Source organism: Nyctereutes procyonoides, unplaced genomic scaffold (assembly GCF_905146905.1).
Source record: "Nyctereutes procyonoides isolate TBG_1078 unplaced genomic scaffold, NYPRO_anot_genome, whole genome shotgun sequence".
NCBI lineage: Eukaryota > Metazoa > Chordata > Mammalia > Carnivora > Canidae > Nyctereutes > Nyctereutes procyonoides.
Window position 1 is genome coordinate 12182667 of NW_026575140.1, and position 16505 is coordinate 12199171.

The 16505-nt window shown below is 42.1% G+C and overlaps 1 protein-coding gene across 1 annotated transcript in view; it reads left to right on the forward strand.

Annotated features, from left to right (window-relative positions):
* HYDIN (HYDIN axonemal central pair apparatus protein) overlaps positions 1–16505 on the forward strand; it is a 362906-nt gene that overhangs the window by 294618 nt on the left and 51783 nt on the right. Inside the window, exons 58-66 of the mRNA XM_055304626.1 lie at positions 905–1022; positions 4092–4296; positions 5009–5244; positions 7150–7301; positions 7414–7603; positions 11029–11131; positions 11357–11635; positions 13767–13909; positions 16131–16349. Of these exons, the coding sequence (XP_055160601.1) occupies positions 905–1022; positions 4092–4296; positions 5009–5244; positions 7150–7301; positions 7414–7603; positions 11029–11131; positions 11357–11635; positions 13767–13909; positions 16131–16349 (1645 nt within the window). The remainder of the gene's footprint in view (positions 1–904; positions 1023–4091; positions 4297–5008; positions 5245–7149; positions 7302–7413; positions 7604–11028; positions 11132–11356; positions 11636–13766; positions 13910–16130; positions 16350–16505) is intronic.

The following is a 16505-nucleotide window of genomic DNA, read 5'->3' on the forward strand; positions in this document are numbered from 1 at the left end:
TATTAAGAAATTTTGAGTTAAGCTATATAAAGACTCTTTCAAAAGAGAAAAAAAAAAAGTCCTACCGTTTTTCTCAGTGGCTTTTATAATAAAACTTGGTGAATGATTCTTGCTTATTAATACTGATATTTGCTTCACACACAAAAAAAATAATGTCTCTTGCTTCCAAATTTAATTTCAACTTAATTTTTTAGCATTTATTTTATAATAATTTAATACTGTTTATAGATATATTTGTATTTTGCTTTAAATTGCTTTTAATTTTAGTTTGGTTTTCATTTTAGTATGTACAAATTCATGCAAAATGTGCAAAGGGGGGTTGAACTTAGTTGTTATGGTCATTAAGCAAGTGAATGCTCAACTGTATAAAACTCTCAAAAGTTTAAGATTGCACCTCAAATGCATTTGACATTGTAGGTTAAGTGACCTCTAGACAAACTAATTATTGGGTAAAACAGCCACCAGAACCTATGTTTAAGCTATTGCTCAAACTCAGTTTTAAAACACCATGACTATAAATGTGAAGAAAAAGGACAGAATTTAAGTTTATTTGACATTTCACTTTTTTAAGATCAGGTTAATCTACAAATGATTTTCTAGAAATAATTTTCACACACTGCTTTTCAGGGAACTCAAGTAAACATTTAAACATTACTGTGTTCTTGCAGTAATTTTCAATGTCCTATGAATCATAATTAATAACTCTAATGACTACAAAGTTTTCTTACAATTGTTAGATGAGGTTGACTAATGATATATAAATAAGCTGACTTATTTATAAGTCACGGGGTACCCCCGTGGCCATCTACCCCTTTCCTAGGAAAAGAGACAATAGAACTAGTAGATAGGTAGTATTTAATGTCACCACCTCAACCTGAGAGTGTACCCTTGCTTCCTTAATCAGAGTCAGCCATATTAGACATGCAAGATCCCGGGAAAGCGATAGCTTCTACAAGACTAGCCCTTCCAAAGCAGCCAAGTTCTCTGATGCTGTTCAAAAAGAAGTAAACATCCCAAACCAGGTGAGCACACTTTCCTTGTCACAGGAACTCTGGAAGGCCACCTCCCCACTAGTTCCCTCCTGAGTAAGTCTTGCAACAGATACCTCCCTAGCTAGTAGGATCTGAACCTACTGTGGCAGCAATATTAGTTCTATTGAAACACCACTTCATTTTCAGACAAGCCATTGATATTTATTTTTTAAGCCATTGGCTTTTAATTTAGATATCCTCTTTTGTTTTAAAACCTTCATTGGCTCCTCATCACCTTAAAATTAAGTTTCAGCCTTCATATATATTATAACCAAGAATCATTTGTTTATAAGAAAGAAAGCCCATTTGGACTGGCTTAAATAAAAGCAGATTTTAAGACTTCTGCTCTTGTACAATGAAGTAGATATGCCTTTCTTTATTCTGTCCAACTAAATACAACTAAAAACTCTGTACATTGTGTGCAAAACAAACATTAGAATGGGATCCCTGGGTGGCGCAGCGGTTTGGCGCCTGCCTTTGGCCCAGGGCGCGATCCTGGAGACCCGGGATCGAATCCCACGTCGGGCTCCCGGTGCATGGAGCCTGCCTCTCCCTCTGCCTGTGTCTCTGCCTCTCTCTCTCTCTGTGACTATCATAAATAAATAAAAATTTAAAAAAAAAAAAAACAAACATTAGAAGACTAAAAGGTAGGGTAGAGAGAAAAAAATCAGACCCAGACCATTGGGACCCAATGAACATCACAATAGTGAGTTCCCTGAGTTTTCTTTTTGCTTCATGTATCTAAAACTGGGTGCTAAAGGAGCCAGAAACCCAGAAACATCAATAGACACAGACCCAAAAAAAACCCAACCAAAGCCTGCTCCCACTAGCCAAAGGGCCAGGAAAAAGAGCAGCCTAGCAGGATAGAAACTTTCAGATAAGGACTATTCTATTACAGTCAAACACAACAGGAAAATCTGTGGCCCTACCTAATCTCTGCTAGCAAAGGACATTGGGGAGTCTAGATTTATACCCTATCCAGGTTCTCATGAGGTACCCCAAAACCCTGGCAAAGTTGTGTTTGAGAATGCCCAGTAGGGAGCTAGGGTTTTCATTATCCCCTACCATTGTCAGTGAAGCCACCCCATGGGAAGCCTTGATTTCCACCCCAACCCAATGGTAATGAAATGTTCCTCCCTCCCCTACAATGGACTTCCCTACCCTAAGGCATCAGCAGAAGAGCAACAAGGCACTCTACCCTTCCCCACCAGGTAGGCATCTGTCTAGGACTAGTGGGGAACAGGAACTATCATCCCTGCCTAGCAGTTGTAAGAGTGAGGAATTTGGACCACCACCCCACCTAGTGGTAATGAGGCAGTGCCCCCATGTCCTTTGCCAGAGTGGTGTCAGAGAAGGTCAGGCCAAATAGATTTAAATAAGATCCAGAGTCTCATAATTGCCAAAATTCCCAGGTTTCAACTCAAAAAATCACACACCATACCAAAAAGTAGGAAGATCTCAAACTGAAAATAGGTAATAAGTGCCAGTATTGATATAACTGTTAGAATTATCTGACAAAGATTGTAAAGCAGCAACATAAAAATGTTAAAGAGCAATTACAAATATGCTTGAGATAAATTAAAACATAGTCAGTTCTCAGCAAAGAAAAAGAAGATATAATGAACCAAATGGAAATTTTGAAAGTGAAAACATAATCAGTGAACTTGAAGACAGAACAATAGAAATTCCTATCTCTCTTTCCTATTGCTCCCATAACAAATTACCTCAAGTGTAGTGGTTTAAGACAATACAAACTTTTTAGCTTATACTTCTGTAGGTCAGAAGCTTAACATAGGTCTCACTGGGCTGATGTCAAGGTATTGGCAAAGCTGTATTCTTTTCTGGAGACTTTGGGAGAGAATCCGTTTCCTTGCCTTTTCCAGCTTCTAGAAGACATTTGTCTTTCTTGGTTCATGATTTCCTCCCTCCATCCTCAAAACAAGCCATGGTGGATCAGTTCTTTTCACATCACATGACTCCAGCCTCCTCCATAATGATGTACCTTAGGCCTGCTTTTTCCACATATAAGGACCCTTGTGATTACACTGGTCCCAGGATAATACAGGATAATACCCCATCTCAAGGTTCTTAATCATATCAACAAAGGTTTTTTTCCATATAAGGTAACATATTCACAGGTTCCAGGGATTAGGATGTAAACATCTTTGGGAAGCCATTATTCTGCCCAATCCAAACCAGAGAGAAAATAGACTCTGTTTTGAGTTCTGTTGAAAATCTATTTGAGGGATACCCAGATGGCTCAGTGGTTAAGCATCTGCCTTCGGCTCAAGGCGTGATCCTAGAGTCCCAGGATCAAGTCCCCCATTGGGCTCCATGGAGACTGCTTCTCCCTCTGCCTGTGTCTCTGCCTCTCTCTCAGTGTCTCTCATGAATAAATAAATAAAATCTTAGAAAAGAAAAGAAAAGAAAAAAGAAAAGAAAAGAAAAGAAAATCTATTTGAGTCTAATGAATAAAAAAATTAACAGACCCTGAGGGACCTGTGGAAAAACTCTAACATCGCTGTCATCAAAGTTCTAGAAAGAGTTAAGAAATAGAGTTGGGCTGGGGGTACCCTGGATGGCTCAGTTGGTAGAACATGTTACTCTTTATCTCATGGTCATGAGTTTGAGCCCCACTTTGGGGGAAGAGATTATAAGTAAATAAACCTTAAAAAAAGAAATAGGGTTGGGCTGAAAATGTACTCAATGAAATGATGATTGAAAGCTTTCCAAATTTAGCAGAAGATATAAACCTATAGATTCAAGAATCAGGGCAAATCCTAAATAGGACACACCTAAATAAATCCACACCCACATACATCATAGTCACACTTCTAAACACTAAAGACAAGAAATCAGGGCACCTGGGTGGCTCAGTGGTTGAGCATCTGCCTTTGGCTCAAGTCATGATCCTGGGATTCTAGGATTGAGTCCTGCATCAGGCTTCCCACAGGGAGCCCACCAGTCCCCTCTTAACACCATCTCAAAACTCTGGTGTAAGGGCTTAGACTCTCACTCACTCTACCTCCACCCCTCCCAACCCCTCCACCTTTCCTGCAGGCTCGCTTTACCCATGGCATGTTCACTGTGTACCCCGGGTTCGGTTCCATCCCTTCTGGAGGAATTCAAGTGATCACTGTCGACTGCGTGGCTGACCCGGTGGGAAGGTGTGAGGAATTCATAGCCATCGATATATCTGACCGAGACCCAAGAGACCAGCCAGCTGGCATTCCTTACAGCTTGCTGGCCGAAGCCTGTCTACCAGGTACTGAGCACTCAGATTGAACAGCACCCTCTTAAAAGACCCTCCCCTTCCCACCATGCAAATGTTTAGCCGAAATGGCTGCACTGCTTCCTATAGGTCCTTAGAACTCCCTCTAGTGTCTTTAGCCATATTTTTCCTTAAAAGACTTACAAGGCATATACACCTAAAAGATTTGCAGCTTTAGACTTCTAGTCTTCTAGAGTTTGGTCCAGGAATTCTCAGACAAATAGTGCTATCTGGGAGTCAGTAATGGGATATGGCGCAAGACCCAGGACCACTGAATCCTGCTCATGGCCCAGCTATTCCCTAGAGGCAACATATGTACAGAGAGCAGTGGTCAATGACTGTGCATACTCTAGCTTTAACTAGGCAAGATTCAGGTAAAGTGCAGAGAACTCCTCTTGCTTTGACCATCAGAACCCTGTTGCTTTGCATCAACATGGGCCAAATGCCCACTTCCTTCCTGAGCCCACCCCAGATCCCAGATCTAACCTCTCCTTACCACTAGGAGAAACATATTGGTTGGGGTCTGACAACCAATAAGAGCAGTACAAAAAAGGAAGAGAAGATGGAATTTGTGCCATCACTCCCACCCCCTTGTGTGAATTCCTCTACAGCTATGACTGTCCTCCATCAGAATCCACATCTTGACATTAGCAATTACAGAAAAACAGAAACTGGGCTATCAGGCCTTGTCTCTCATTCTCTCCAGCCTTTGTGACTGACAACAATGCCTTGATATTTGAGGAGCACCAGATTTGTAGCAGTGCCAACCTGCTCAACATCCTACAGACAATAGAGAGTGGAGGGCTGTTCGTGGAGGATGAGAACAAGTTCATCTTCTGCAATGTCCTGGTGGGTCATCAGGCCAAGGCTCGGTTCAAGATTAGCAATGTGGGAAAGATCGCTTGCGATGTGAACATCGTAGTTAAGCCTGTATCCAACAAGGTAAGCAGCCCCAAAAGGCCCTGGCCCCACTGCAGTTGGCATGAAGCCTTGGAATGAGCTCTTAGAAACCCTGATCTAGAGCCACTAGACCTAAGTGGGGATTATCTGGCTCTCAACCCCTGCTGGAAGTCATGTGAGGTAACTGGGTGGTCTCCCCCTAGGCCAAGAGCTATACATTTGTCCCAGTGGGTGCCTCCTCTGGGTTTGGGAGTGGTACACACTGATAAGCAACTCACTCATCCAGCAAACACCCAGCTCTGTCTGTAATAGATGAAGCATTGTGGGGAGAGCAAAGATGAGTGCCAGCTCAGGCAGGCTGCCTCATGTTGTGCATTTGTCCGGTAAGAATTTGGGGGATGTCAGGTTATAAGGGCAAGGAGAAAGGATGAGCATCTATTGACCCCTGCCGCATACTAGGCACTGTGTTAAATTATTTACATTTATTGCCTCAGTTCACCCTCACAGAAAGTTTGTATTATCAGACTTTATATTACTCTCTTCATTTTAATTAGGAAAATGAAGCCTAGGGATATAGGCTAGGTTTAAAGCCAAGCTTCACCCATACAGAAGGTAAATAATAAATGTCCCTCTCAGGGCCTGTAGATTCAGAGTTCCCTTCCTCTCCAAGTGAGACCATACTGAGATCCTTTGTCCTCACAGTGGAACAGAAAATTTCGGATGCCAAGAGAGAGGGCTCAGTCAATAACAATCAATCAGATGTGCTACAAATACTGCCTAATCTCACCTTGGCCACTTTGTTCTCTGCCCAAAAGTGGACTCTTAGCCCAGGTGGTCCTCATGCCCCCAGAGCTGGCATCGTTCACATGGCTGGCTGATAGTGGTGGGGAGATCACTGCAGGGTCGGCCTAGTCTAGAACTGCGGAGAGGGTGTGCATTCCCAAGGGACTGTCACCACAGAGGGGTAGGGTTTGAAAGACTATATCATCCCTTGTATGACTTGTCTCAGGCCCTGGTGACATCCAGTCATTACCCTCTGAGCTTTTTTTGGACAGGGGAAGATTTCTTCCTATTCTACACTAAAAACAAAGAGTGAGAGAGCCTGATTTCTAAAAGATTTTTAACAGGGGATTTGTAGACATATAGTCTCCTCCTCCCTAATCTGCAGACTATCCCTTGAAAAGAGCAAAGAAATCTTAGTGCCTTCAGCTTAAAAACAAGAGTGAATAGTCAGTCTTGAATCCCATTTGTCACTCTTAAGAATAAAAAAAATCATTTTGAGGCCTTGCCAGGGTCCCTATAGTCCCTACGGTCTTCCCAAAAATCTGCCACAAGATGGGAACAGATAAAATGCTATGGGAGGTTGTTCCAGCTAAAGCTCTTGGAGTTGCAGATACCAATTCAGGATAGTCCAAACAAGAAAGGTTTGCTTCAATAAATCAGAGACCTCAGACAAAGGTCAGAACATACCCTGTAGCCAGAGCTGTATGGGACTGGAACTGTCACCTGTAATGCAACTTTCAGAAAACCAGCAGAAGCTCAAAGGCCACATGCCACTCACTCATGGTATCTCCGGTGTTCTATTCTCTAGTCTGGCTTCAGTTCAGCTCTCCATCAGCAACTGCCAATGATCTCTCGGCATCTTAATTTGTTTGAGAGAGAGTGGAGAGGGAGGGAGAGAGAGCGAGAGCGAGGTGGTATCTGAGATTTGGGTTAATTCATCTCTTTGAGAAATGGGTGTAGCCAAGTCCCGCTAGTTATTGCTCAGGGGTGGGTCCCAGAGTGTGTAGGCTGCTCCTTCTAGGGGTATAACTATGTAGGAAATGGACCTTGTCAACCACAGAGTTGAGGTGAGGAAGATTTCACAGCAAGGGCAGTCGAGACAAGAAGGAAGCCCTATGTAGATGCAAAGTGGCTAACATGCTGATCCCTGCTCCTCCTCCTCAGCTCGTTGCTCGAATCATTGACATTTTTGAAGTGGAGCCTAACAAAATGTGTGTTGCCAGCCGCTCACATGCCTTTGCCACGGTGACCTTCACCCCGCAGACCATGCAGACCTACCAGTGTATCTTCGAGGCTACCTTGGATGGCTTGCCTAGGTACCAGCACCCCCAGCTCCCTCTTCTGGGGCAGGGCTACAGGCCACACCTTCTATGGAACATCATTCCTGGCATGCCAGGCTGACAGGCTCCGTCTTCCTGTTCCCTGCAGCAGCCTGACCAAGAACCGAAGCCTTGTGTTTGATATCGTCGGGGAAGGGAACCTCCCTCGGGTGACCATAGTGCGGCCAGTCCTCTGCAACCAATATGGAAACCCTTTGCTCCTCTTTAAGAGGCTTCTGCTTGGTCACTCAGAGAAGCTACCTCTCATCCTCAAGAATAATGGCACCATCCCTGCCCAGGTACTGCTGGAGGCAAAGTGTGGGATGGAAAGGGAGAAGAATGATTCAGAAATAAGACTTCTAACATAGAGGTCTCCACCATACCTGATCTTCGAGGACTTCTTTGATTTTCCTCCTACATTAACCTGTGTGAGACATGGGGCATGCAGAGCCACGTCAGCCATAGCATCCACACTCAAAGAGCGTAAGGAAGCAGATTACATAGCGCACTGATAGTTACTATGTGAAGCCAGTGTGCAGTGATATACCCTGAGCAGAGTGAGGAGGACTTTGGGTGTCCTTGGTGTCTTCTTTGTCCTTCACTTCTTTCTGTAATGAGCACTGCATTTTTAATAAGGAAGAAAGAAAAGAAACCTCCATAGGGGTGAGAGATGCCACATCTGAAGGGACTTTTAGTTCAGCGATTAAATTGTGCTTTCATTTAACCACACACAAAAAAAGGTCATACATTGTGTAAAGGTTCTACAAAAAATTGTAGGACATTTGAAAGTGATCTATTCCCATCTAGGGGAATCAAGGAAAATTTCACTATAAAGTGACATGGAAGCTGGGCATGGCAGGATAGGTGGGTTTCAGGAAGGGAGCATGACAGTAAGTGCATCCCAGCTGGAGGAAGAAAACTATTCAAAGGCAAAAAAGCAAAAAATGTGTCCAGTACAAACAGGAATGAGTAAGCACCCAGCTTCGTGAGAGCACAGGGACTAGAAGAGCAGTGGGAGATAAACATAGAAGGGTGGAATAAGGACAACTCCGGGAGGCTTTGGATTCTCTCTATATTTTAAACCCTACAAGATGTTCTTACTATCATTGTTGGGTTTTGCTGTTTATACAGCCAAGGCTCATTTAGACTTACCCACATAGTCACCATTTATATTGCTCTTCACTCCTGCATAGCCATCCTCCCATCTGAGATCCTTTGCCTACCTCCTGAAGAATAATAGCCTGTACTATTCCCTTCATGCAGGTCTGCTGGTAGTGAATTCTCTCGGCTTGTATTTGAAAATCTCCATTTCTTCTTCATTTTTAGTGTAATTTTACTGACTATAGAACTTTCACTCGGCAGTTGTTTTCTTTCAGCAAACGAGAGCTATCATTCCAGCTGTGTCTAAAATGTTCTGTTAAGGCGATCTTTTTCTTCTGGCTTTGTTTAGCATTTTCACTTTATGTTAGTCATCTGCAGTTTCACTATGATGTGTCTAGGTATGGATTTCTTTTCATTTCTCCTTCTTGGAATTCACCAGGCTTCTTGATTCTGCAGTTGATGTCTTAAGTCAGTTTTGGAAAATTTTAAACATGTCTTGAAATATTGTTCCTATTCCATACTGTCTCATCTCTCCTTCTGGGGGAGGGGGGCAATTCACTGTGTGGAAGACCTTCCCTTTGTGTCCTATATGTCTCACCACCTCACTGCATTGTCCATCCGTTTTCTCTATAATTTCTTGGGACTTATCTTCAGCTCATTAACTTTCCCTTTAGCTGTATCTAATTTGCTATTAAACCTTCCATTGAGCTCTTAAGTTATTATATTTTTCAGTTCTAGAATTTCTATTAGGCTGCTTTTCAAATACACATAATCAGTTTTTAGGATTTCCTGTTTTATGCTGAAATTTTCAGACTTGGCTTTATTTCTTGAACATAGTAATCACAACCATTGTGCCATCTATACCTGGTAGTTGCAAAATCTGGAATCCCTGTGGAACTGTTTCTGATATCTGCTATTTCTGCTCATTTTTGCCCATGTTGTCCTTTCTCCTCATGTGCCTGGTTATCTTCAATCATGTATTGAGTATTATACTTGAAACATTACTTAGAAATAACAAGACTAAGGGTGATGTTATTTTTCTTCAGAAACCATTTTCATTTGCCTCTGCCAAGTACTTGGGGACATTAGAAACTCAGGATCACAAAAACTAGTTTTGGGCTTGATATTTTCTGGATTATATATATGACTCAGAGCAGCATTGCTACCCTTGGGGCAGCTGGTTTATATCCAGACTATCTTTGGTCCTGTTGGCAGGTCCTTTGGGGTCCCAGTCCACAGGAAAGAAAATATCCACCTTTCACAAGATTTTTGCCCTCTTAGCACCAAGAAGCCATCAAAAGCACAGCTGAGCTTCCCACCTACCTCTTCTAGACTGGCAAACACTCAAAGTCAAAAACACCCTCAGAAATTTAGGCTGGCCTCTCTGGATTACCATGCTCTCCTAGACCTTGGTCTGGCTACTCTTCATTATGTTCTTAGCTCTGTGATGCTTTAAAAATGTGTTTCTCTTGTTGTTCTCATCTTACTTTGTTTGTTTTGAATCCATATTACCTAGCGTACCATTACCCCGAATTATTTCCATTGAAGTGGAACCTAATAAGCTGTGTGTCATCAGCTGCTCACATGCCTTTGCCATGGTGACCTTCACCCCATAGACCATGATTGTAGTTTTATCAAATGTTCTAGCATCTATTTCAGTAAACTGCTTACCCATTCCCCATTTTTCTAATTTTTAAGCAATTTCTGCATATCTAGTTTCTCAGATGAACTTTAGACATCATTTTATAATGTTTCTCAGAAAATCCAACTGGAAATCCTAGAAATTATTTGGGAAGAATTTCTACCTTTAGAGTATTTAGGCTCTCAAGAGCAAGATTTAGAGTTCCCATCCATTTACCAAGACCTTTTTGTGTCAATTTTTTTCATATAAATCCTCCATGTAGTTTCTTACTAAGATTGTTTATAAACATATATTTTTTTCTCAGAAGCTTCCTTTGAAGTGTCACTATTTCTTTCTTCTTTTTGCCTCACTTCTTATACTGTTCAATCATATTTGTGATGGTACCAGCATTACTATCTTCTAAAGCTGTCTGCTGAGTTGCCATACCTAAAATCAGACTTTAGTTTTTTAATCAGCTATGGTGGTCCAGAAAGCATCCCTTTTCTCCATCTAGGCCAGAAGCCCACTTTGGTTTTCTTCTTAACTCGTCAGGCTGCTCAATATGACACTATCAGGCAACTAATGCGTTAGCACCTAGGAGATACTGGTTTTTAGGAACTCATATTCATGTAAGCCTTTATAGAATGATGAGTATTAGTTTCCATTTTATTAGTCTAGTGTATATGTTACAGCCAGCTCTGTCAACAGCAGAGGTCTTGGCAAGCCCGTTTTGATACTATTTAGCTGGGTGGTCTGGAAAGTCACTTATACTCTCTGGACCCCCAGTTCCTTACTTGGATAGTAAGGGCTAAACTAAACTTTCATTTTCCTCCCCTTGTCTGATATTTATTTTATCTCCCTTTTAATCACAAATTCAAAAAAGTGAGCACTGGGCACAATGACTTTTTGGGTACTTCCCAAACAATGCTGTGTCTCAATCCAGACTCAAAACCCATGAGCAGCCTGTAAGCTTAACACTCAACCTTGCTTTCTTTCTGCCAGCTACATGTTGATCTGAAGGACCAACAAGGTGTCTTCTCCCTGAAACGGAGCCCCACCACCTCCTACATCTACATCACAGAGGAAAACAAACCACATGCAAAAGGTAAGTAGGGGAAGTATAGCTTCTAGAGGGCAACAGGTCCCAGGAACTGTTTTGTTAGGGAACTAATGAGGACCCAGCCAGAGTAAGATGCTCCATCTCATCACCTGTGGCCTCTGTAGGTAAGTCTCATTCCCACACATTCCCTCCCTTGAGTCAGGATCTTTTTTGTTACATCTTCCTTTAAACTGCTTCTCACTCTCTATGGTCTCTCTCTTCTTTTTGCAGCAAAGAAAGCTCACACAGCCTCTCTGGTTGTTCCTCCTGGAAACACAGCTGGATTTGAGGTTGTTTTCCAATCCCAGAAGGTTGGGAGAATGACAGGCATCATCCACTTGTCAGTGATCAACAACCAGTATGAGGAGACTATCATCCACATGGTAGGAGAGGGTTATGAGGATGACATCACCTTGGACAACATCCACGGGCTGGTGGTTTCCAGTAGCCCCGAGACCCCAGAGATCTCTGAGATCATCGAGGAAAATACTGTGGAAGACTTGGTAACAGGTGAGAGAAAGAGCAGCAAGGTATTGACAACTGTTGGCTCAGGTCATTATAAATAAGAGTACAATTTAAATAACAGATCATCCAGCTTCCTGGGAATTTAGGAAAGCATCTCCTCTTCATTACTGTATGATCCATCATTCCTGGCTCAGACAATGACTTCAATCACATGTTCCCTTAAGGACTATTTATTGAGCATCAGCATGTATGTACCAGGCACCATGCTGAGCCCTGGAGCTCCAAAGAGGAAGAAGAGAGTCTCTGCATTGGGGAGCTTATAGTTTTAGCTAATTTCACTTTAGCTAAAGTGAATTTAGCTATGAAATTCAAAATTCATATTCTAGATTAGCTAAGGGAGCACATATCTGTCTAGTTTTCTCTGTTTTTTTTTAATTTTTATTTATTTATGATAGTCACATACAGAGAGAGAGAGAGAGACACACAGGCAGAGGGAGAAGCAGGCTCCATGCACCGGGAGCCCGACGTGGGATTCGATCCCGGGTCTCCAGGATCACGCCCTGGGCCAAAGGCAGGCGCCAAACCGCTGCGCCACCCAGGGATCCCTCTCTGTTTCTTTCAGCTGGCTTGCATTGACATTGTCTGTTCCATAGGAACCATGTATCCTAGACATTCCAAGAGAAACCGTGGGCTTCCTTAATTAAAGAAGGTGTAGGTTTGTGCTGTCTCTAGAACATCTTTCTCTATAGCCTCACCACTCACTGCACTGTCTGAGGACCTACAGCCACAGCAGCACCCAGGAGCTTGTTAGAAATGAGAATGGCAGAGCCACACCTGCACCTTAGGCCTACTAAAGCAGAGTCTACATTTTATTTAGCAAGATCCTGGGGTGACTTGTGCATATATTAAAGCTTAAGACTTGCTCCTCTGCAGTCTTATCAAGTACTGCAGCTTCATTTGGTTGACTATATTCTTTGGGGTAGGAGAAAATTTATTTCATCATTATTATCAAAAAGCACCCTAATTGTGTAGCTAATTAGTATGAAATGAGTTATAAACACATTCTCATAGGTTTTTTTCTAGGAGCTTTATTATAATGCTAGAATGTAGCATTAGACAGTCTATATGATATGGCTTAAAATCAACACTCCTCATATGTATGGCGTTTCACCCATTTGCAGCTACAAGGTGACATCTCTCTTGTCAGGGGTCAAGCAGGAGCCAGCAGTGAACCCTAGTTCAGAAAGCAGATTTGATACTTAAAATAGGGTTACCAGGTTTAGAAAATCAGAATACAGGAGTCCCTGTTATATTTGAATTTCAGATTTTAAAAAAGAAGAGCTTTTTATTATTTGTGTGTCCCAAAGTATTATATGGGACATACTGATACTAAAAATTACTCATCATTTATCTATGACTCAAGTATAACAAAGACTTTTGTATTTTATCTTCTTTTATTTTTTTAATAATAAATTTATTTTTTATTGGTGTTCAATTTGCCAACATACAGAATAACACCCAGTGCTCATCCCATCAAGTGCCCACCTCAGTGCCCGCCACCCAGTCACCCCCACCCCTCCCCCTCCTCCCTTTCCACCACCCCTAGTTCGTTTCCCAGAGTTAGGAGTCTTCCATGTTCTGTCTCCCTTTCTGATATTTCCCACTTATTTTTTCTCCTTTCCCCTTTATTCCCTTTCACTATTATTTATATTCCCCAAATGAATGAGACCATATAATGTTTGCCCTTCTCTGATTGACTTATTTCACTCAGCATAATACCCTCCAGTTTCAACCACGTCGAAGCAAATGGCGGGTATTTGTCGTTTCTAATGGCTGAGGAATATTCCATTGTATACATAAACCACATCTTCTTTATCCTATTTTATCTTCTTTTAGCTGTTAGTAGTATTGTTTCAGCAAACAAATAGAGTTGGGGACCTATATTTTTCTCTTGGAGGTTAGGGCCAAGGTGGATGGATGGATGGACGGATGGATAGACAGATTTCCCAAGGAGGGAGAGCTGAAGCTAAGGGACTCTAAATTTTTCCAAAATAATCATCAAAGGGGGGAGGGATGCAGGAGGGTAAGGCCCCATGTCTTTCAGGTGCTGCCTCCTAGGGAAGTGAGCCCTAGGAGGAGAGGTGAGGGAGCACTCACCTTCTGCTTCCATCCATAGCTGCTCTGGTGGACCACATCCAGTTTGGGGACTGCCACATTGGAAACAGCTATAACGTGAGCTTCACAATCACTAATCACAGCCAAGTGAACGTCATACGGTTTGAATGGCCCCTTTTAGCTACAGTTTCCTTTTCCCCACAGGTAAGTGAAAGCCACTCACTGTTTTCTGGACTTCCTTATGCATAAGCCAACTCTTATTTGATTGTCAGTCTGTTCCCATGAATACATGGGATGAGATGGATGGTTCTCAAGCTGAGAAACAGCCCAGTAACCATCCCTTTAATCAGACCAGGTACCAGAGGACACCATTTGTGTCTCCTCTGGTCTCAGAACAGAGAATGAGCTCTGCCACAATGGCTGCTAGGCCGATGCTGAGGAATTCCATAGAAGCCTGTGTGGATGAAAACAGGTCCCAGCCTTCCTATCCCAGAGTGTAGACCTATATCCCCCAAGGTGTATGTTCTTTAGAGCATTAGTCCTGCCAAAGTGGTTCACTCAAAGCTAAAATGGGGGTACTGGGTTCTGTGGACAGCTGAGATTTAGCAAATCTGCAAATTACATCTTTGTCTTAAAGGTGCCCAGGGCCAGTCAGCATACTAAAACCTGGTTAACTTGTTTTACCTGGAATTTCCTGACCCCTTCTTTTAGCATCTCACAGCACACGTTTTATAAATTGCTGACCAAAGTTTGACATCATACAAGGCTTGAGACAACACAGTAGCAGATCTAGCCTCTGGCTACTTGTTGTTTTTCATAGACAGTTCACTGCTGAGTTCCCAGGACAATGGATATACCCAGATGTATCTGCTGCCTCCTGCTCTGTTTCAGTCACCAAGTCTGTTCAATAAACCTATAGAATTCTAGGGTGGATAGAGCAAGGAGAGTTGGGGACCCTATTTTGTCACTTTTTTAAGTGTTTTAAGTAGGCTCTATGCCCAGTGTGGAGCCCAACACAGGGCTTGAGCTCATGACACTGAGATCAAGACCTGAGCTGAGATCAAGAGTTGGACACTTAACTGACTGAGCCACCAGGAGCCCCCTTTGTCGCTTTTAAATCTTTGAGGGCTATCAGGAAGCTTTGCTTCCTGGAGGGATGTAAGGTGTCACTCAAAACAGGTAGAAATAAGCTTCAGATAGTCCATTTATTTAGTGTACTCATGTGCACACACTCATGCGTATACCCCCCACACACATACACACATTCGTGGCCTTGGAAAATGCTAAGCTTTCTTCTTCCTTCATCTTGCAGCAGAGGGAGAGTTTCTATATCTGTCAGAAATATGATAGGACTATTGTGTATATATATATATGTATACACACACACACACGTGTGTGTGTTTATACATGCTAAACCATAAATGATTTTATGCCATAGACCAAATTAGATTTCCCATTTCTCTGGTATACTTCAGTGAATTGCAGCCTTTCTGGCCTAAGGACTCTTTTGCCCTATTAAACATTATTGAAGAACCTCAAATAGCTTTTGCTTATGTGGGTTATGTCTATTGATATTTACCATATTATAAATTAAAACTGAGAATATCTGAAAACATGTATTTATTCATTTTTAAATAATAAACCCATTAATGTTAATATAAATACCATTTTTAATGAACATGGCTGTTTTCCAAAATAAAAATTTAGCGAGAAGAGTGGCATTATTTCAGAGTTTTACAAATCTCTTTAATATCTGGCTTAATAGAAGTAGCTAGATTCTCCTATTTGCTTCTCTGTTGGATCTGTGGCAATATTGTATGTCATGTAACCTGTAGAAAGCTCCATTGTATACTCATGAGAAAATGAAAGTGAAAAAGTCAACTAACATCGTAGTATTATGATGAAAGTAGTTTTGACCCTCATGAGCTCCTGAAAAGGTCTTAGGGATCCCAAGGGTCACCTGATCACACTCTGAGAACTGCTAATGTACTGTGTGCATCTGTCCAATTATGGACATGCACCTGTGATGAAGAAGCACAGGTTAACAGTGTGGTTCCTGGAGCCATACTGTCTGGGGCTTAATCCAGACCTTCCAGTATTCATGGAAGGACCATGAGCAAGTTACAAGTTTCCTTGCATATAGAATAGAGGTAATAGCTATACATCTCATAGGGTTGTTGTGGGGATCAGCAAAATTGTATAAAGGCTTAGAATAGTGCCCATGGCAAGTAATGGTTTGTTTTTAGGATTGTATTTCTATATAAGAACCTCTTGTACATATTTAAGACAATTCACAGATGCAGGTTTGAATGATGTATTTTTGTGAAGACTTTTGGCTCTACCCCTTCTCTAGAATGTCACTATCAGGTATCAAAAGTCCTCAAGCTTGGATTTCCAAAAATACTAATACCAGGCTTTTCCCCAGATTGGCCACCTCCACCCCGGATGTGCCAAGGATATAGCAGTGACCATGAAGTCAGATGTGCCCATCAATCTGAAGAAGATGGGGGTCAAGTGCAAGCTCTCCAGGATCACATTTCAGTTCCCTGCAGACCAGGTCCCTGACTGGGATGACCGCATGCGCACGGTTAAATGGGTGGATGTTCACAGAAACACACCTGGGACTTTTGCTACAAAACGAAAGGTAAGTGAGTACATCAGGCACAAATCTGACAAGGCCTGCCATATAGTTGAGTGCCTGCTGCTCACTGCTGCAGTGTCTCATCATTTCCTTCCTTCACAGACAAAACACACACACACACACACACACACACACACAAACAGACAAAGCAAAACAAAA